Source organism: Phalacrocorax carbo, chromosome 23, assembly GCF_963921805.1.
Source record: "Phalacrocorax carbo chromosome 23, bPhaCar2.1, whole genome shotgun sequence".
In the NCBI taxonomy this organism is placed as follows: domain Eukaryota; kingdom Metazoa; phylum Chordata; class Aves; order Suliformes; family Phalacrocoracidae; genus Phalacrocorax; species Phalacrocorax carbo.
In genome coordinates this window covers 5,194,160-5,215,002 of record NC_087535.1, presented here as the reverse complement: position 1 = coordinate 5,215,002, position 20,843 = coordinate 5,194,160, and the positions used below count along the sequence as shown (strand labels likewise).

General features: G+C 47.2%; 2 protein-coding genes, 1 long non-coding RNA gene and 1 other non-coding gene across 14 annotated transcripts in view; 3 read left to right on the top strand and 1 right to left on the bottom strand.

The window, feature by feature from the left end:
- Window positions 1-20,843, top strand: part of KLHDC8A (kelch domain containing 8A) — a 176,831-nt gene that overhangs the window by 140,545 nt on the left and 15,443 nt on the right. For 5 of the 8 annotated variants that reach the window (XM_064472412.1, XM_064472411.1, XM_064472409.1 and 2 more), the window contains exons 1-2: window positions 20,028-20,117; window positions 20,298-20,446. The exons of 1 other annotated variant lie outside the window; for it this stretch is intronic. The gene's annotated coding sequence lies outside the window, so the exon portion shown is untranslated. Of the gene's footprint in view, window positions 1-19,078; window positions 19,671-20,027; window positions 20,118-20,297; window positions 20,447-20,843 lie in introns of those variants that run through there. 2 more of the 8 variants (XM_064472406.1, XM_064472407.1) reach the window with 2 other exon arrangements.
- TRNAW-CCA (transfer RNA tryptophan (anticodon CCA)) lies at window positions 3,582-3,653 on the top strand. The gene has a single exon. It is a non-coding gene; the product is annotated as a tRNA-Trp (tRNA).
- LOC135316963 (uncharacterized) lies at window positions 3,819-15,441 on the top strand. Of its 3 annotated transcripts, XM_064472414.1 has the most exons (8): window positions 3,819-4,125; window positions 4,209-6,881; window positions 8,290-8,455; window positions 9,347-9,420; window positions 9,756-9,843; window positions 10,524-10,630; window positions 11,999-12,084; window positions 13,295-15,441. In XM_064472414.1, the coding sequence occupies exons 3-8, from the start codon at window positions 8,431-8,433 to the stop codon at window positions 13,518-13,520; spliced, it is 606 nt and encodes a 201-aa protein (XP_064328484.1). In that variant the 5' UTR covers window positions 3,819-4,125; window positions 4,209-6,881; window positions 8,290-8,430; the 3' UTR covers window positions 13,521-15,441. The 3 variants fall into 3 exon arrangements, with proteins under 3 accessions (XP_064328484.1, XP_064328487.1, XP_064328486.1); XM_064472417.1 differs by lacking the exons at window positions 3,819-4,125; window positions 4,209-6,881 and adding an exon at window positions 6,895-6,954; XM_064472416.1 differs by lacking the exons at window positions 3,819-4,125; window positions 4,209-6,881 and adding an exon at window positions 6,975-7,525.
- On the bottom strand, window positions 15,442-20,731 carry LOC135316964 (uncharacterized). 2 transcript variants are annotated; one of them, XR_010376145.1, is made up of 4 exons: window positions 20,402-20,731; window positions 20,008-20,103; window positions 18,209-18,375; window positions 15,442-17,600 (listed from the first exon to the last, which is right to left on the bottom strand). It is a non-coding gene; the product is annotated as an uncharacterized LOC135316964 (long non-coding RNA). The 2 variants fall into 2 exon arrangements; XR_010376144.1 differs by having other exon boundaries at window positions 15,442-18,375.

The window sequence follows — 20,843 nt, the reverse complement described above, 5'->3', positions numbered from 1 at the left end:
GTGGTAACCAAGAGAAAAGCACCTTTTTTTTTGGCAGAAATCACCTGATCAAAACCACCCTTTCTTCCTCACGCGGGCAGGATTTTCTTCCAGCTACTCGACGTTCCCCTGCTGACCCGCTGCCCTCCTGCTAAGCAGCGCTGGGGGATTGCACAGGGAAGTACCTCCGGCAGCCTGATAAAATCTGCAGGTCACAGTCAGGCTCGATCCTCCCGGTCCATGGCTGCTCACCTCCTGGTGCGTCTGTCTTCCCACAGTTCAAAAAACAACCCATCTCTGTGGCTGCCCCAAAACCTGGCGTTTTTCAGAAGCTTACTCGGAGGACAAAATGCAGGCATTTTCAGGCAGCCCAGGTGGGCACGGGGAAGCACACGTCGTTTCGGGAAAATGCTGACCTTGTTCTGTTCCTATTTTTGCACATCAGCACAGCTTCCCGAGTTCAGGGTTTGCAGCCCCAGTGCTGTCCTTGGCGAGGACCTTTGGATTGATCTTTGGGAAAACAACAACAACAACAACAAAAAAGTTGGTGAAACGCAACGCGTGTTCCTTGAATGTCGCTTCATTTTTGCACAGTCCCCCGATTAATGCACTCACAGACTTAAACCCCTAGGGATTAATCACTGCTCTGGAGTTTATTACAAGTGTAAAGATACGGGTCAAATTCAACCTTCATTTTTTGCCGAGGTAAATCCAGAGAGACAGCATGTATGCCGAGGTGGCTACAAAAGTATTGAATACACAGGGACAAGCTCGGACTGGATGCCAGCACTCCCAGATTTCTCCTAAATGTGTCTCAGCCCCATCCCTATGCAAAAGCACATAAACAAGCACAAGGATGCAAAGACAGGCTTATAGCGGGTGGGTGCTAAGGAAGCCCTGACCCAACAAAGCCCTGCTTAAATTTAAGTGTTTGCTTCGGGATTTTGCTCGATGCAATAAATTTGCCTAATTCCCCCCCAATAAACCCGTATCGATCACTGCAGAAGCGTGCAACGACCAAGCAGAGGGAAAGGCAATGAACCGTCCTGGCAGCATCTCCCTCATGTTGCCTAACGAGGATCAAAGCATTAAACCTCTTTTTATTGTCCTTTTCTTTTATCCCAGTGTCTGGATTTCATCATGAAGGGACCTATCCAGACATGTTCCTCAGGAGTTCCCAGCCCCAGTAGCCATAGAAACCGGCTATTTTTAGTCTGTTTTCATGATGCCAGTAAATGACTTCTTCTCTACTTTGGAGAGACAGAAGACCAGGTCAGCCTTGCGTGCTGGCGGATGGCAAATGAGCATCTCCAGCAAGGCAGGCGTCCTCTCTCATACCGTACGTTTGAGAAAATAAGCGTGGCATTTGTAAATGAGCGCACGTATCTACGCACAGAGCAGATTGCTTCCTATTGTATTTCCTACACTAGAGAAAACATTTATAAGAATTTTTAGAGTATGGATTTTATAGACATTTGGAGATCAGGGTTTTTGGTATATGACAAGCTTCCTCCTTTTCTGAGCTGGTTCTTCAAAAGACCCCGTAATACAGATTACCAGTGTTCGGCGATGCGATCAATGCGGGTAAGAGCACAGTGGTACTTAAACCATAAATCAGCCCCACAACAATGCCTTCCATTCCTGGGATATCAGTAAGACTCACAGCCAAAGGCTTTTGAAGTCAGGTGGAAAAACACATTTGTCTGAGTAATTATCAGGCTACACGCTAATGAGCAACGCTGGCCGGGTAATTCAGTGCGAGGGAAGGGAGCTGGGGCAGAGCAGCATTTTCCTGGAGGGTTTTCTTAAAATATCCATCGTCTCCCGGGATGTTCCCCCTCCTCAGCAGCCCTGCAGCAGGATCTGGGCCCGGGGGGCATTTCCCCAGCTGCTCCCTGCCCTCCTCGGGGGTACGAATGCTGGGGCAGCTCCTGGGGGTGCAGGAGCATCCCAGCCGGCGCTGCGTCCTCAGGGAGCACCGTGGGAAGGGATCAGCAAACCTCTGCCGAGCGGAGGCGGTGGAGACCATTTCCTTTTAATGCTTGCCAGGTATCCTGGAGCTGTAAATACACCGAGCCTGACGGCTTCTGCTGTAACCTATCTAGTTTACAAGATTGTGCTATAAATTATAGATGCATATCATGACTGTGGTTTGCACTGAGAGACTCGCCTATTGATCTGTCTCGGGCTGGTTAACGTTCGGGACAGCCATGGCCCTGCGTTCGGAAGCAGCATGCCGTTGCGGGTCGTTTGTACATCTCTCCGTCTGCACTTGGAGCAAGCACTTTCCCAGACCGACTGTAAAAGCATGTGGGGAAGCAGCTACGGCAGCTGCTGTAATAAACCGGCTTTACAATACCCCGCTGAGAGATGGGCTTCATTTCGGGTGCGCTGCTTGCGGCCCTGAGCGGGGCTGGGGGGGAGAGGGGGAGGTGGGTTTGGTGTGGCTGTGGTGGGAGATGGGCAGAGGCGGGGGGGAGACGGACATCCCTCACCCCGCTCTTTTCCCACCGAGCCCTGTGCACAGCTAGAGAGTTGCGCTGCAAAGTCATCCGCTTGCACGCACACGGAGCAGGTTCCTGGCAGAAGCCGCAGTAAAATCCAGTGGCGACAGCTCTATTTAATACAGCAGCTGTTGGGATGGGTTCACAGAATCCCAGAATCCCAGACTGGTGGGGGTTGGAAGGGCCCTCTGGAGCTCACCCCGTCCCACCCCTGCTGGAGCAGGCACCCCCAGAGCAGGGGCACAGGGCCGCGTCCAGGCGGGGGGTGAATGTCTCCAGGGAAGGGACCCCACAGCCCCTCTGGGCAGCCTGTGCCCCTGCTCTGGCACCCGCACAGGGAAGCGTTTTCTTCTCATATTGAGGTGGAACTTTCTGTGTTCCAACTTGTGCCCGTGGCCCCTTGGCCTGTCGTTGGGCACCACTGAAAAGAGTCTGGCCCCATCCTCCTGACACCCGCCCTTTAGATATTGATAAGTAACAACAAGGTTCCCAAGTCCTCAGGTGACTGCAGATATAAAATAAGGTGACACTCGCAAGCGCAGTCAAAATTGTATGAACACCAACAGATGCGCACTGAAACAGGCAGCAAAGGCGTACCGCAGGGTAACACAGGCACCGCTCTACCGCTGCCGGCCATGGGCAGCGCTCCAGCTGAGGGCGGCCGCCCGGCCCAACTCAGCGCATGTAACAGGACTCCCTCTCTCGGGGCCGGGCCCTTTAAACCGGGGGGTGCCGCGGCTGGGACGGACCAAAGGTGGCGGGGATGGAGGGGGGGTGGTGCGTTCGCGCCGGGGCGGAAGGGCTCAGGTGGGCCCTGCCAGGTGGCGCGGGGGGAGCCCCTCCCCGGGCGGTGGTACACCCCATGGGGGGGCGTGGCCCAGCGAGGCGGGCGGGCGGCTTGAAAGCCGGTTTGGTGTGAGGGGCTGCGGCCTGGTTCGCCGCCACCGGGATGGGGTGCGGGGGAGTCCCGGGGCGGCGGGCAGGCCCCGCGGCGGCGGTTAGGCCAAGCCAGGCCCGGCCGTGGGAGGTGTCTCCGTGTCGCGCATGCGCGGGGCGGCGCGCAGGCTCTTACAGGCGGGCCGTGGGTGCTGCAGCCCAGACCTCGTGGCGCAACGGTAGCGCGTCTGACTCCAGATCAGAAGGCTGCGTGTTCGAATCACGTCGGGGTCACGGCTTCCCCTCGGGGCTTCACTTTTACGGCGGGCGGGCGGAGCGGGGCCGGCCGCGGGGTACCCCGGGGGCACCGGGGAGCTGCGGGGTGTCGGGGCAGTGGAGCTGCGGGCCCCGGGGGCGAGGGGAGCCTCGGCTCTGGTTCTTGCTGCGGGCGGGTGTGAGGTGCCCCGAGGGCAGAAACAGGGGAGAAACAGTAAAAATGAGTAGGTGAGGGGCATAAGCGAAGAAACTTTGCGTGACAGAACTATCTCTATAGTCTTCTTTTCGCAGGTCCTGCTCTCAAGGATGGTGTAGGAAAGCAATTTTAGATTGAATAATTTTTCAAAGCTGGTAGAGTTCAAATGCTTGGATACCATTGGGAAATACCCAATCTTTTCGATACGCTGATCGTACACAGATATGACCCCAAAGTGCCCAGGAAATGTGAGCGGTATCTGGTCCTGGGGGATGCTGGACACTGTGTGCGCGGGTGAGCGGTGATCAGGAGAGGCGGCATCAGCTGGGATCCTCTCGTCGATGTAAGTAACGTTTTAGGAATGTTTTTGTCTCCAGGTGCTGGCGTTGTACGGACTCGGGAGGAGCTTCGGCAACAGGCTCTGAGAAGATAAACACAAATGAAGCACCAGAACCTGGAGCACAGCTTTTAAATGATCCCAGGTGACAACAGCTGTCTCCTGTGATGCTGCTTGTGAAGTAAGTGGCACCTTTCTTTTGCTAAGAAACTCCAGCAGTAGCTGAATCGGGTACTTTAAGAACTAAATATAACGCATAGTGCCCCGTACCTAAGTCTTTTCCCGCCTTTGTGACAGCAGAAGCAGCTCTAGCTTTGAAGCAGACACTCACTTTGTTATTTTGAACTATTTTACATTTGGAAGGAACAATAAAGGCGAAGTTTAATCTCTGGGATGGATAAAGCTTCTAAGCGGTCATTAACTTTGACTGCTTTAACCTGTTCAGCAGATGATGGGTTGTGTGCACCTGAGTTCCTGCAGTCTTGATCTCTTGCCATTAAATGGCTTTTGTCTTGACTAGCTTTTCTTCTGAACTTCATCGCTTTATAATAGCGCACAAGAATGATGCTTTGAGCTTCTGTTGCCACAAAGATTACCTTTATGTTGAAAAATAGCACCAGCCTAGAAGTCTTTATTGCCCTGCACTGCCTTCCCTGGCACCATTTCAATAAAGGAAAAATGGCTGGGCAAAAAATAACCTCATATCTGGAAGTATGTACCCACAGCGATGTGCTCCCCGAAACACGCAATATTAAAGCCATTCCTAAGGTGACAGTGGGGTATGTTTAAGCCTCACTCTGGAAGTTTGAATAAATATGTTGTGTGTGTTCGCTATATATCTACTAATTAAAATGTGTGTGTAATTGGTCTGGGATTTAAGTGTGCTGTGGGAGGGGATAGACAGGCTTAAAGCAAGTGACTGGAACCCACTGAAAGGGTAATTCGTAGAACTCAAGTATTTCTCTTCTCAGTGTTCTGTTACTATTTAATATTTAAGCCTTTTTTGTGCTAAAAAGCCCTTCAGGTTGTTGTTAATTTTTTTTTTCCTTTGATGGGACAACTGCATTTTTTCAAAATAAGACAATCATTTAGTGGGAATTTCCTAAGGAAGATATCGTTCATGGCTTCGTGATTAACATTTCACAGAATCCCAGGCTGGAAGGGACATCAGGGACCATCTAGTCCAACCTTTCTGGGAAGAGCACAGGCTAGACAAGAAGGCCCAGCACCCTGTCCAGCCGACTCTTGAAGGTGTCCAACGTGGCTGAGTCAACCCCTTCCCTGGGGAGATTATTCCAGTGGTGACTGTCCTCACTGTGAAACACTTCCCTCTCGTGTCCAATGGGAATCTCCCCAAGAGCAGCTTGTGTCCATCCCCCTTGTCCTCTCCATGGGACTCCATGTAAAAAGGGAACCTCCATCTTCTTTGTAGCTACCCTTTAATGCTTGTCTTCCTCTAAATACCAAATGTGATACCAAAATACCTGGGTCTTGTTTGCGTATTTCACATGTGTTTGTGCAACAAGGAATGTTCTGGAGCCGCTGTGCTTTTGTCTGAGGCCTTCACTGAAGTGTTCGATGCTGACTGCGCAGGGTGACTTAATACAACAGAATATGAGTGCTATTAAGTATCTGCTCAGTGGTTAAAAAGGTAACTGCACTGAAAAGGCTTCTCTGTGCGTGTACTTTTTTAATGTCAGGTGCTTAGTAAATGGTTTTTTTCCTGTTTAGAAATTACATCTGTCCACTTCAGGGTAAAAGGACCTGTAATGAATTCTGCAGAAAGTACCTCTTCCTGAGAGTTCCTCACTTAAAGCTGTTCTAACGTGAGCAACTCCAGCGAGCTTGGGTACTACACGGCTGAGGGAACGTCAGTGCTTCAGAATGGCTTTCTGCACTCTTTCCTGTCTCTTAGTGTTTTAAATGAAGTAGATCTACAGCATTGCTGTGACTCCTATTCCATCAGCTAACAGTGCCTGAGAGTATGATGGTGCGAACATCTTCCCTCGCCCGTGATCTTCAGGAATCAGTCTTATGCCGAAAAGGTTTCCAGCATCAGGTATCTCGCTCTTTGTTTGGAAAGGCTGTGTTTAGACTAATCGGTCTGAAAGAATTTATTGACAGTCACCCTGATCCTACTAAACATTCTCACCTCACTTCACCCTGCCACCTTAATCAGTCCCTCTAGTTTCTTAATTTTTGATGCTTTCCTGTGCTCCCCTGTGTCTCTACTGCACCCTGCCCTCGGCAGCCGGGCAGGGGATCCCGGTAGCTGCAGCTCTGGAACCTGCTCATGTTCCAGATTCCTTGAGGGAGAGGCTTACCTCTCCCTCATCCACAGTACGGCATTTCTTTTTGTCATTCAGTAAAAACCAAACCCTGAACAACAACAACAGACAAAATCGGTGTTTATGTTGCTCTTGCCTATTGATGCATCACCTTGGATTTCTCCCAGTAATAGCTGGCTGTCTCTTTCCAGTTTTGTTCCCAGGAAAAATGAGGGTTAGCTTTTCCTCAGACGAACTTGTTTAAATTATATGAGGTGTAAATTTTATATTTAAGCTCGTATGATACTGGTGACACTTCCAACTTTTGCTCTTCCAGGCGAAGGATTTTCTCCATCTGTGGGATGTCAATCCTTCCGACTGACCTCACTTCCCACGACAACCGGTGGTGACGACATCACAGAGTAGTCGCTAGCACCAAACAGCGGGTGAGGGAAAGGGCACCCCTTTGGCACCCTCTCTTGCGGCTTTAATTCGCAATCAGCACTCCCAGCTGATGAGGTGAGGAGGCGAGTGGCTTCCTCTCAAATACTGGAACCTTTTATTTTGGATAAACGTCCCCACCTGTGAGCCGGTGTGGGCACAGCCAGGGCTGTGGGCTGTCGGGGGGTGGCTGTGGCGGTGGCAATGGACTTCCCCGCTGGTCGGGGCAGACTTGTGAGCACTTGGAGCTGAAGTGGTCTTTCTAGAGGGTGATTGAACGGCTAGGGTTGGTAAGGTCTAAATATTGTGTGAAAGAATGGCACCGGAGGGGCAGAGCTTCTGTGGAAGTCAAATGTACTGTGTTATGTGACTTTTATTTTTTTGAAGTCCCACCAGAGGGAAACTAAATGTGGAGGTAAATATAGTAAATATGGACTGCGACACGACCTCCTGGCATCTGCGTGGTCTGTTCCCGCCGTGATCTGTGGGGGGCAGTACCCATCTTTCTTCTTTCCTCCCATGTTTTGTCGGCTGACAAATAGAGATCCCCGAATGGTACCAGGGGGTGAAGAGCTTCGCTGCTGCGATGGCTCACCTGCCAGCCTTCTCCGGGCTGCTCCCGAGGCTTCCTTCTGATTTTCATTAGGAGGTGGTAGAAATTAAATAGGAAAATTGCCAATATTTGGTGAGGCTCTAACGAAGGGAGTGCTGATGCTGAAGGGGCTCTGTTTATATAAAACCCCATCTTTCTAAACCACCTTTCATCCGAGTGTTTGCTGGTGATGTTTGTCTATACCTGTGACTTGGGTTTTGTGTCCCGTGAGACCTGTGACTCACAGGAATAGAAACAGACTATGTGAATGTCACTGAGGTCCCTTCATTTTATCTTGTCTCAATTGCTTTTCTTGCTCTTTCCTCACTCTACGCTAGTATTGTTCCAGAAAACAATCTAGAAAGGCACTAAAGAGCAGATCTGAAGCCTCTGTCCTTTTAAGGGGAAGCAAATGAGGTGTGGCTTTAGGCAGTTTTGCTCCTTAAAACAAACCGGCTCTGATCTCTGGCATTTTTTATTTCCGCCCCATTCCCCTAATCGGGATGGCAAATGTTATAATCAAAATCAGGTCACAAGAGACAGATGCATGAAGGAGCAGCTGTTGCATGCAGTCATGCACGGTATTTCTGTGCTACAAATGATTCATTTAGTCTGTGTAATATATATGGAAATGTGCTGCAGGAGCATTGCCGAAAATAACCTATTGTATTCATACAGCCCCAACAACGCTGATCTGTGATTTGCGGATTTTTATATGCCTTTTCCCTTTTATGATATGTCAAATAAACGTAGGCAATCTAGCTTGTAGTTAGGTAGCATTACTTGACTGTACTTAATCTGTATGTGTATACTTCTTTTAGACTGGCATATCTGAACGCAATACCTTCAGCACTGAAAGCGTAAACTAAGTGAAGGCTACGCCGGGCGTTGTATGGAAGGAAAATCGAATCCTGCTGCAGAAGCATTCTGGATGAACAGATAAAGGAGGCGGACTAAAGAGAATGAAGTGGGGGGACCATTTCAGAGGTCTTATAATATTCTGAAAAATCTGAGCTGAAAGGGATTTTTACTCTTTTTACTCAAGTGGAACATTCTGTGTTTTAATCTCAAAAAGCCTTTTGGGGAGTTCCTTAGTACTAAAAGCTGTTTAGCCCCCACCTTTCCTTTCTTGTTATGGCCTTTGAAGTTTTCTTCAAAGATGAAGCCAAACTTCCCATTTATTCTACAGACTGTAATTAATGTCCAGCTTTGTTTAAGCAATTAGCTTGGTGGGGCGATTTCTGTTGCTGTTTGAAAAAAAAAGTTCCAAAATCCTGAGCGGTTTAGACATGTTTTGAAAAAAACACTAAGCCAACAGCTGTGCATTGGACTAATCTGACAGTGTAGCAGCTGTCATAACAAAAGCAGAGCTGGTTCAAACACAGCTCCTTTGTATAGTGATTGAAAATGATTAAAAGGAGAAGATTATTTACTGGCTCTGCTGTGTTGAGCTGTGGGGCTGGACAAGTGACTGTTCACTTGTTTTTGGTATGTGATCCCCAACAGATGAATGGGCTCTTAACCACTTCTTTAGCTTAGGGACTCAAATGTGTTTCGATATTCAGCTCCGTTTCTTGCCGCTGGCTTTGTTCGCTGTCCCTCAGTGTTTCTGGAACCCTGTTATGTAGGTGCCTGCTTGGATGCTGCGTGGTTGATGGCAAGCCATTCCAGCGTGCACGCAAACCACATCTGTAATCAAAGAACGCTCTAGTGAATGCACGAGAGGATAATTAAGCAATGTGATTTGTAAAAGATGTCCTGAACTGTAGCTTTTTAAAGTATCAAATTATGCAACCTGGTATAGATATTTCAGGCTAATTCACTCATATTTTAAGGCCATCTTTTTTTTTTCCTTTCCCCCCCTTTCTCTTCATTCAGACAGAAGTACTGGAGTAACCTTTGAAACAAAAGACTTCAAAGTGACAGCAGCCTGTGCCTTTGGCTGTACTGAAGTAAGTAATTTGCTAATGCATGAATATTTTGTGTCTACAGCTAAATGAAGGAAACTGCAAGTTGATATAAACTGATGTTCTTTGTATTAGCTCAGGACAAATGCAGCAATTACCTCCAATCAGTTAATTATAGCATCCTTCTATGGCCTGCCTTCCACTTTCTTGAGCTTTGTTTTGTAAGAGGAGTATTTGTTAAACTCCCAGTTCTTCTATAGCCGCTTCGCTGAGATGTACTTCCTTGTTATGCTACTGGAAAATATATTGACCTTTAATACCACTGTGAAAGTCGCTGGTGTTTCCTCAGTCCATCTTGTTGCTTTCTCTTTTGTTTATAGTCTTCACACCTGGAAATGTCCGAGTGTCGTATGAAGCTTCTGTTGCCTGATGCAAATTACAGCGTTGCTGAGATAATAGCAGAGGAAAGTACCTGTACTTGTTAAACATCAATTTTGTTACGCCTTTGTATCTAGCAATCCCTAAATCTAGAAGTTAATTTAAATTGGGCTTCAGTCATGGTTTGCTGTCTCCTAATTCTGACTTTGTAGAAATGAATGTTTAAAGGAGGCCAGGTCCATTTGTGGCAGCACAACATTAAACTGAGCTTCCTTGTACTCTGTTTGGACGATCTAATAGCTTTAACGTATACTAGATGCCTTCAGAAGAATAACTGTGAAACTGGTTGCTAGCAGAAATGAAAATTGGTGCTGCTTCATGATGGGCCACCCCTCTCACATATATTAGGTTTTTAAACATAAAAGAATGGGATAAAGGATTGCTCATTAAAAATAGAGTACATATCAGATGACTAATTAGTGATAAAGTACCAGCTATCTTGAGGATTGCTTTACTCCTCACTTATGGAATGGAGATTATTTCAGGCTTTAGTTGCATACGTTTAAATCAACTTTGCTTTGTAACTGAATGTGTAGACTTGTCCCAGGTGGAAAACTTGTGAGAAGTTTCTAATTTAAATCCGTATGAATAACGAGAACGTGGTCTGCGTTGTATGGTGTTCAGGACTTTGTGGTAACTCATGATGAGAGGCTTTAATTATGTGCCCGCAGCCTGCATTAATGAGTCTGTCTTGAAATATTTACAGGTAGAACAAATATTGCCAGAGGACGAATTGCCGATAGACCAGATGCAGGGACAAGAGAGATCAGCTGGCAGCAGTCCCCACGGCAGTCTCAAGGCTGCTTGCAGGAAAAGGGTATTACAGCTTTGTTAACTTAAAATAGTCGCCTCTCTGCACTTCCTTTGGGTGCAAAACAGTTCCAAGGTACAACCCTCAGACTAGAGCCCCATCGAAACGATACAATGAGTCATTGAAACTTGTTTCACTTACAAATATAGCAGTACAGAAGCACATCTGTTGGTTTCTTAGTCTTAAGCTTAAATTCAGGTAAGGTAGAAGATTTCTATCTAAGGTGTACTTCACACTGCAGTGTAAGGATCCTGAGTCACTCGAGCAAATGAGCTTGCTCATACCAGAAGAATTCTGGCTGGGTAGCCAGATGTTCCCCTCAAGGCATTCCACTTCCTTCTCAGCATAGCATGTAGCCTAGAAGATGGCTATCTTAAAGAGGATGGTATTCCCTTTTGAAGAGAATACTTAGGAGAACTTTTTGATGTAGGATAAATTCCACTTAGCGTTTAAAATTCAGCCATGGATCATCTTGAAACGGGAGATGCTGAGTGGATCTTTTTGCTCAAGCGCTTACATAGAATCATAGAACATGTAATTGTAAATGTAAGTAATCTGTTAAAAAGTACAGTACTTGGGCTTCAGCCCTGGAAATGGGCCTTGTTGTGTAATGTTGAAGATGGTGGCTATATCTTTGCAGGGCATGGCCATCAGTCTCTTGGTGGCACCCAGCACAACGGGACGCTGGTCCTGAAGGAGGCCTTGGAGCATGAACGTAACAGGGATGTTGATTATAGCACTGCTCTCCTTGCATGCAGATGCGTTTGAGCTGCTGCGATTAGATGATGTGTCCAGAGGCAAAATACCATTTATTGTGTATTACTCACTGACTTCTGCAATAAATCAGTTTAAAGTAGTATTTCTTTTTCCAGGAGGATGAGAAAATGGTGGGCAGGAGTACAATGATATACTGTACACCAATTAATATTCCAGAGGCATCCGTGCTAGACAGAGTAGACCGCAGGCAACCAGCCTTTATTTTAACCTAATCTCTTGGTGATGTTAAGCACTTCCCAAAGACTTCTTCTTTTTTTTTTTTTTGCTATCTGCAGAAGAACAATCCACTTTAAATGAGATTATTTCGAGGCAGTTTCCATTCACTGAATCACTTCCCATCAAGAAGTAACATGGTGTTTCTTATGTCTGGGCACCATCCCTGTTAGACTCCCATGATCATTGACATGCATTTAGTCTTTCTCATTAGTCTTGTTCTGATAACACCAGCACCTCGAAAGATGAAGCATCCCCCCCCTTGAAATTAAGGTGGTTTTTTTCTAGTAATCTGCAGCTTGTTTGGTAGCTTTATTTGCGAGAAATGAAAAGCTTATGCATTAAGCTCAGTGCATCTCTTGCTGTGCTTCCTTTTTTCATCAGATGAGTGGAACATCTAAGGACAGAACTGACAAAGATGGCCAAGGTGAAACGTGCTTTTCTGATTCTTTGCCTCCCAGAGGAATCAGGTACCATGCACTTAACCTGTCTTCTCCTCTTGTAAGCAACCACCCTTCCTTCGGCTTGTTTCCCCATTTTGGAGAAGTTCCCCCACAGTTATCTGCAGATTAATGTATTTGAAAGCACAGTGTTTGTGGAAATTTTTGCTTAGAAAAGAAGGCTTTGGTGGAGAAATTTCTGGAACTAGATAAAGACCTTCTGAAGTTGAAGAGTGCTGTAAGTGTGACATTTGAGCTTCACCTGGGATTCCTGTGAGCCCTCTGCAAAGAAGCTGCGCTGCACGACTGAATCTGCCAGGCCATTCAGCTACGTCTGCCCTTTGCTGCATCTGAGCAAAAACGATGCTTGTGCAGTTGTGCGGAGTTGTAACAGCACTTCTTGATGCTCAGAAAAAATTGGCTTCTTTTAAGTGTATTGTCTGGCTGACGGGACACCATTTCAGTAAACCTGTTTCAAGAGAGCATTGAAGTGAGATATTAATGGTCGGTGTGGGGAGGGGAAGAGGGCCGCTTCCTTTAATGGATGAACTTCAGGTAGGTTGTAAATGTGGGTGGCCTCTTTACAATTTACTGCTTAGATACTGAAGGCAGGGTAGTCTCCACAGACTCCTTGGCGTCTCTTTCAGGTTTGAGCTCCTTTCTACAGCTTTGTAAAAATACACTTCTGTCAATGCAAAAATCTGAAGAACAGAAGAGGGAACCCCGGGAGTCTGTCTCCTGCTGCTGTTAGAAAACCATGAAAGCAGGTTTTTTTCTTGCATGGGAATACATGAATCAAATGGGGTCCTGACCTGTAGATCTTGCTTCAGGTAGAGGCCAGTGTGCTTCTAGTGCTTCTCTGCTATCAAATCTACAGCAGCAAATAGCAAGCAGGTCTCAGAATGCCGTGCCTGTTAATTCCATGCGTGCCATATCCCCAACACCTTTCCTTAGGTGTAAGAGGTGTCCAGGATGAGAGTGGAGCCGCCCTGGGTTATCCTGTGCCACTTGCATAAAGGTGGTACTTGGGTTCATTTCAAAAGACTGTTGTTTTACAGCCAGAAGATTTGTGTTGCGATTTGTGCAGGTTTTGGTCTTTTTTCTTATTCTGCCCCGACTGCAAGATTTTTTTTCTCCTTAATGGGAGGTTTCTGTGTCTAAAAGATAACAGGTGTTGGCTCAGTAAGATCAGAGAGGAGAATTCAGCTTAGCTGGAACAACTTTTTGTTTTCCCTCATAGATCCAGCAGGAGAAGACCAAGGAAAGAGAGGAAGCAGTTGCCAGCTCGGAAGAATACGAAGACTGCAGAAGTGGAAAAAGTGACATCGATGCTTAAGAATGGGAAGAAGAGAGCAGAAGTAGCACAGGAAGAGACCACTCAAAGTTTGATACCCACACCTGTGAGGATCGTGATGCTTGCCATCTTTGTGTTTGTGATCTTCGTGCATGTTGTTAATGGAGGCTGATAGAAACAGTCTGCTCATAAACCTCATCCCGGGGAGAAAATAAAAGCACTCTCCTCTTAACATAAGCAATGTTTAGCGGTGACTACAAAACTGAGGAATGCGCTGTTTTCTCCCTGCCACTTGTGAACAAGCTCCGCAGGCAGTGAATTAAAAGGCCAGTAGGATGATGGAAACACCCTGTGACCTGTCTTTGCCTGGTGTTCACTATATGGAGTAGTTCCTAATTCTTGGAAGTGTGACTTGCTCTACTTTCTCCTTTGCTGAAGCCAGGTTTGCACATTTTGTGCCCCAGCTAGAGTGTTTATTTGCTCAGAGGTGTTTGGAGTTCTGTGTGGCTTGGTCTTCCCTAAGCTGCCTGTGGCTGGGATTACTGCATCATTGAGAATTTACAGCTTCTCTGAGCTCTGGTTGTCTTGTATTTGAGAAACATCTGATACAAATTGAGGGAACACCTGTCTTGGCAGATTGGCAAGCAATTTAATGGCTGTAGCATAATACAAGCCATGAGGGGTCAAGGGAGGAGTTACTATATCTTAAACACTTCTGCAAAAATGTTCTTGCCCCTTCAAGTCTAAAGATGTTACTGAAGAGGGGGGAATGGTAGAAGTGAGTATCTCCCATTACTGCCCTGCCATTCCTCATCTGAAGAGGACCTAACATTGTGTGCAGTGTTCTCATAAAACTACAACACTTAAATTTAAATGACTTATGGGTTAAGATCAAGCTGAAGCCTTTTAGTGTCTTTTCACAGGAGAAATGCAGAACTTTGGGCCTGGCACGTAGTCTGAAGAGCAGCACTGCAGCACCCTAAAATTGCTGAAGGCATTTGATTTAAAAAGTGCTGATTTTTCTCCCATTGTCTATGCCTATTTTGCCTAAATTTTATATCCTTAGATCTGACACTGTGTCACTTAGGAGGAGAATCTTCCCTGTGTAAGTCATAACACGGTAAGCTAGGGGTGTGAGGGACTGAATGGTTTCCTTAACTTCTAAGACGTTTTGCTTCATCCTTAAGATGTGTGCACTTTGTAATCATTGCCTCAGATCTTGGTGATGGCTTTACTGTGAGGTAAGAGGTTACCTCTTATTTGAAGTAGGATGAATGGTAATAAATGGGAAAAACTGTTACAGGAGTCAGACTCCTCTAAGTAAGTGGCATTCAGGTAGCTGGCCTTCCACCAAGGTGTGGTGTTAGCTCTCTAGTCTCAGATGTTTCCTGCTTTGCTGAACCTCATTTTCCAGTTTAGCCAGTGTGATGAAAGCTGGAATGTGCTATGTTTTTACTTGATGTTGCGTTCCTAGGAAAATAATGTTTAGCTGCTTCTAATTGCTATGTAAATACCCTCACCTCCCTGTTAAGTGACTGATAGACCCTGTCAGTTCTACTTCACCCTTCAAGGCTCTGCTCTCTGCGGCTTACGTGCCCGCACTCTGGCACTTGCCATCTTGCACTTCCTCTGCAAAACCTCATCCTGAACGATGCAGCTGATGCGTGGGAGCTTTGATCTGGTTACTCGGGGTGGTGGGGAAGGGCTGTGTAGTCGTGCCCTTCCTCCGAACTAACTTCAGAGCCTTGTTCTTATTGGGAAGCGAGGTTAGCATTTATTCTTCTCATTTGAACATGTGTGGAATGAGGTGGAATTCTTCTTCCCTAGCATCAGCTTTCTCACTTGGAGGGCACAGCGGGGCACCTGCCACCTATTCTCCTTTTTTTTTTCTATCTTGAGTTTAGTGAATTATTCTAGTCCCTCCTTTCAGTTGAGGGTGGCAGAGCATTGTCTCCAGGGACAAGGATTTTTTTAAATCCTCCTGGCAATAGATAACGCAAACATTAATCTCCTGCTGTTCAACATGCTATCGGGGTGTGTGTGCTCATGTTGAAGGACATGTGCTGTTCTGATATATGAAATAAGTGTGTTACTGCCCGAAGCTCTTTTATTGGGTCTTTTCTTTGATATAAATGCTTAAAGGGCTAATAGTCCTAATAACTTATGTTTAAAAAAGAAGAAAGAGATGGAGGATTAGACCAGGCTCCTGGGCACATCAGGTGCTGCAGCTTAAGCCATGCTTGGAAAAGGAGCTCCCACGCTGGCACTTGCGTAGCACAGGAGGTAGGCTTGCTGGGTTTGCTGAAACTGTCACATTACCCCGGGTTTCCTCCCAGCTTCAGGTGGTGGTACCAACTCTCTGCTGCTGCCTGACCTTCTTCAGGAAAGCTGTACTGAGCTGTAGGTCTCATTAACATTGGATTTGGATTAAAAATGCAGTCCTGAACTCAAAATGGGGAGACACGAACAGCTTCCTCCACCCCCAGAGAAGTTCAGTTTGTGCCAAGACTCCTCTAGCTCGTGGAAATGAGTAAGGCAGTGCAGGGATCTCGCCAGAACGGAGTAGGAACCAGGCCTCCTTCCCTGGGGAGCGAGCTTAGCGCATACTGTGCTTGTTCACTTTATTGAACCGCTCAGCAAAACAAATAAACAAACATCATGTAGGTATTGTCTGCCCTGGGAGAAGGCAAGTTTTGCCCACTCCACCCCACCTCGTGCCCCTGCTCCCAGTTTGCTGCAATCCCAGCCACTGGAAACTACAGTTAAAGGACCTACTTTTGTGGGGGTTGTCGTTAACATATATGATAACAAAATGTTTTCTTGGCTGACAGCAGTAGCTAAGATGCAGGGTAAGAAACCAAGGATGCAGCGCTACTCTGTTCTTGCCCGCTGTGTGCGAAAGGGGATATCGAGGGCTGCGCTGGGACTGCTAGCCATAAAGTCACGGGTCACCGTGTGATACAGCTGGATGCTGCCAAATACAGCGGCTTTTCTCTGTAAGTAAAACCCTACACGGCATATTCTGCCATCGAGAGAACAGATCCATTAATTCATTTGGAAAAAATAGACTGTTGAAAGGACTCTTGCCCTCTTTTAGTTGGGTGCTCCTATTTCCTGCAGCATCTCTTACTAGAGCAGCTCTTCCTGCTGGGTTTGGCTCTATTTGCTGTTAGGGAGACAGACGGGGGAGGGGCAGCGCTGCCTCCCCAGGAGTTACAGACCTTATCTAGTTTTAGTTGGCAAATGCGAGGTCTGGATCCACTTTATGTTGGCAGAGGTAACGAACAGTTATTAGCTGTTCTGCTCTAAAACTAGTGTGGAGGCAAGGCGTTACATTGGGTGACTGGGTTGATTTTTTTTTTATGTACTTTACACTTAGAGCATACTGTGGTTTAAAAGACCACAGTAAGACTTGCAATGTTGGACCTCACCGAGCACCCGGCCCGGCTGTGTCCGTGGATTGTGCTGGTTTCTCAGTGAAGGGAAGCAAAACATCACCATCCACACCGGCCCTGCTTGATGGCAGGGATCGCAGATGTTTGCTGCTGAGCCTGAAGGGTATGCGATCAACTGATCTGGCAAACAAACCTAGCTCAGCTCTCTGCAATCTCAGGTAGCTCTTGCTATATATGGGAATTCAGAGAAGAAAAAGAAAGAGGGTGCCAGTTTCCTGGACGGCTGAAGGCTTCACCCCTCCTCGGGAAGTGACCGTGCATTGGGCTGTTGTAGGAATGGACTTGCTGCCTCTTGCTGGAGCTGCCGGCACTTGGGAATTCAGGCGTTGCAATAGGCGTAACCCTAAAAGGTTTGTTTAATAAAATGCTAGTGCCTGAGAGCACTGGTAAGCTTTCTTTTTAAATCTCTCTGACGGGGTTGCGAGTCCTTACGATGAACGCGAGGCGTGCGATGGGTCACGTGCTGGTGGGAACCTGGCAAAGGTTGCTCGTGTCCCTGTGGGACTGGGGTGGGGGCGGCTGTGTCTGAGCCCAGCTCCAGCTGTTGGCACTTAGGGTGAAATCTGCATGGGGCATCATTTGCTGAGAAAAGGTGATGACACTTAGAAGTGAGCTAGAAGATCTTACCCTAAAAGAGGGGTTTAAGTGGTTTGGTCTGGAATTTCCGCTTTATCCAGGAGGTAGAAAACCCACATGTATTTTCTTTCATGGGGAAGAATGGAAACTCCGGTAGGGTGTGATTTGAGGATCACATCATTCATGGGGATTTGCGCCCTCCACATGCGGCATCTCTAGATCTAAAGGAGAACAGGACTTGGCATCCCTCTCAAATGGCAGCTGAGAAAATACTTGTTCTGCTTACTGTTCCGCAGGTTTTTCCTCCTCTTGCCTGAACGGTCTCACTTCTGAGACTTTGGCCCCCAGCCCCTCATACCCTGCCTTGCCGAGTTCCCTTGGAAGCGTGGATAGGATTATTGATGACCTGACATCCCATTACTGCCCGCCTCTGCCAGCTTAGCAGCGAAGCCCTGCCCTGCGTGTCGGGCGAAGCAGGGCACCGAGCACCCTCCCTGCCGCGCGGAGCCCCCGCCGGTGGCTGGCAGGGTGCGACCAGAAGCTGTCTGCCCCCATGTCTCTAATTTTATGCGCTGCAGCCTTCTTTGCGAGAGACCTGTCAGCAAGGATCTAGGCTTGGCAGAAATAGCTCTGGGAGAGTAACGACGGCAAAATGGATGCTAAATAGGGAATAGCAGAAGTGCTGTAGCAGTGAGGTTGATTGTAATCAACTCTCCTGTAACACGTCTCTAATCTTGGAGACACCCAGGAGGGGCAGCTGGGGCTGGGAGATGTCTGGAGAGTGGAAGCTACAGAACACAAGATGGGTAGGTGGGTCAGCCAATCTCACCTTCCTTTTGCGCTTGCCTTGGTTTTCCTGGGGATGTTTTTTCCCGGCTGTTGCAGCGATCTGAGCAGCTCGGGCTCCGCTCACCGCTTCCCTTGGCTTTACTGGCCTTTAGCTACGTGCAGCCGTGCCTAAGATCTCGCAGGTGCAGAAGCAATTTTGCATCCAGCCTATAAAGAGCAGGGGAACATAAACTGACATGACTGACACTGGTCAGAGGCGCTTGCCAAGCAGTCGCGGTCCAGCCAGGCTGGAAATGAATTACTGGGGATGTCACAAGTCACCGAAATCCTCGGTGTGTCCAAGAGCCTTATGACAGAGCCAAGATTAGAACTTCTTAATCCAGGGAGAATTGGGCTAAAATACACTGTTACAGATCAATACATTTACCCATGAACTTAACTTGGGGATCAGCAAAACAATTCTGAGAAATTTGTGTTTCATTATGGTAACCTTTGAAACAAAGAATCTTGACTTCCGAAAGCATTTCATTTTCAAACCGGTCTTTTGCTTTCTTGTTAAAGCACACAATACTTCAATGTATCACCCCCAAAGGAAAGAAAAACAGTGTTCTCTGCAGTTTAAATGAAAAATTTTGGGGCAGATTAGGAGCTAATTCACCAAAATCTATTAAAACCTTATTTCTTTTATAGAAAATCAGAATTACATACTGATGCTTTTTACCCACATCCCCCTTTCAAATCCATTCTTTACACAGTCTGCTCTTGTCTCTTATCGCTGCCCAGACCATGAATGATTAACCCTCGCTTCCTTTGAAGACTAGAGAACAAAATGCCGCTGTTCAAAGTCCCTTTTCTCGCTCAGGCATTCAGCTCTGTCTCAGAGCCAGACGTGGTCTGCAGAAAACCCAAGGCACTTTGTACCCTGCGCTGGAATATATTGACTCTTGTTGGGCCGGTCAGGAAAGCAGATGTGAGCTGCTGTTAGAACAAACGCTCCCTTAGCGGACACAGAAGAGATGCAGCTTGCGATACCAGCAAACCACTCCTTTATTTCAGTGGCTTATTATTCTGGCTGTGCGTGGAGATCAGCTGTTCCCAGCCCTGCTACATCTCGCATAAACCCTCTTCCTGGGAACAAACAGCATTTTTTTTTTTTTGCAGTTGTATATAAACACGGACTTACGTTTTGTCTTTATAAAAAACATGCAAAGCCAGATGCATCTGTAGCCGAACTAGTTAGATTAAAGCTCTTTCATGCTGCTGCTGGAATTCTGCGAACTGTAGCTAATTTGAACATTACTGTGCATGTGGTGTTTGGGTTCTTTTTTCTTTTTTTTTTTTTTTTCCCCAGCAACTGTCTTTTCAAAGTGCCTGCCTGTCCTGAAATGATGTCTCTCTGTGTTTGTCAAATGAGCAGACACAGCTGGTGGACTTCTCCCCCTGGGTTAAATATTCTGATGGAGAGATCCTGAAGCTCTTGGCTCCTGTCTTCACATATTAAGGTGACTATCTGCACTGTAACCAGCTCAGGGCCCTGCAGGAGGGAGAATTAATTAATTAACGAGTTAATTAACTGTCAGGTTGCCAAATCTCTGGAAGAAATGACGGGACGATGGAAGGCTGTCTCCAGCCTTCCTACGCTGCTCTCCGCTGCTTGTGCCAAAGCGAGGTCTGCCACGGTCAGCAGCACCACTGCTGGCACCAACCTCTGCGTGGGCGAGTCTTCGTCCTCTTGCATGTTTTTCCCCTTGATCTACAACTTCCTGATCTCTTCTTAAAGAAAAGTCTCTTACTGGGGTCCTGGCATGCTTTTTGCTGCTTTTGTCCCTGTTTTCTTACCTCCAGGCCCACTTGCCGCAGTTCAGCACGCCTTTCCCAAACACTTAGGGGAAGCGGGTCTGGTCGAGAGTGCTCGTTGGATTGAGTTGACTCAACCTGAGGTGATGCAGGTAAGAAAGAAGAAAATAAAATGTCACTGTTCGGCTTATTTGTGTAATTTGCAGGATTTCCTGCAACTCTCCTGCTGTTCCCATGGAAACAGATGTTGAATTGCATCTAACTGCTGCAGGTTTTCAGGTCTTTTTATTTTTTTTTATCTTTAACAGTGACACCTCCTTTATTATTTCTAGGCAGCCTGGAAAAGTTCTTTGCCTTTCCAAGGCACAAATCTGGAGTGTCCCTGGGCCTTCCTTCTCCTACAAGTTCTTCAAGGTATCCCAAGAGGTCTCCTTACACGGCAAGTGAGATAGTGCCAGGAAAGGATGCCATCAGGAGAAAGGTAAACTGCTTTCCTCACACGGTTAGCTACTTGGCGATGGCGGGTTTGTTTCCGTAGCTGTTGACTATGTGGGTAGCAGAACCCGTCCCTCCCTCCTTCCCAGCACAAGCCCTGTGCCCTGGGAAGGGCTCGCAGGCCTCCGGGGCGTAGTGCTGTGCAGTTTGCCCTGTTCAAACAGCATCTGCTGAGCGAAGCCAATGCCTGCCTTTGTACGAGGGCTCGAGTCCCTGTAGCGCATTGTGTAAGCTCCGTCCTTCCAAGACAGTTATTTTCCAGCCTCTTGGGTCTGACTCATCCACCAGGCATCAGGGAGTGAACACCTGGGGCTTCATGGCCAAGCTGCCATACCTGTCTCCACACTTATCCGATTTAAACCCTCCCTCTTCCCCCACCTTCA

Excerpts from the sequence above, each read along its gene's own strand:
- LOC135316963 (XM_064472414.1), top strand. The coding sequence starts at position 8,431 with ATGAAGTGGGGGGACCATTTCAGAG. Across the intron at positions 8,456-9,346 it reads GTGGGGGGACCATTTCAGAG|ACAGAAGTACTGGAGTAACC; the intron begins GTCTTATAATAT and ends CTCTTCATTCAG. Across the intron at positions 9,844-10,523 it reads TGAGATAATAGCAGAGGAAA|AACAAATATTGCCAGAGGAC; the intron begins GTACCTGTACTT and ends ATTTACAGGTAG.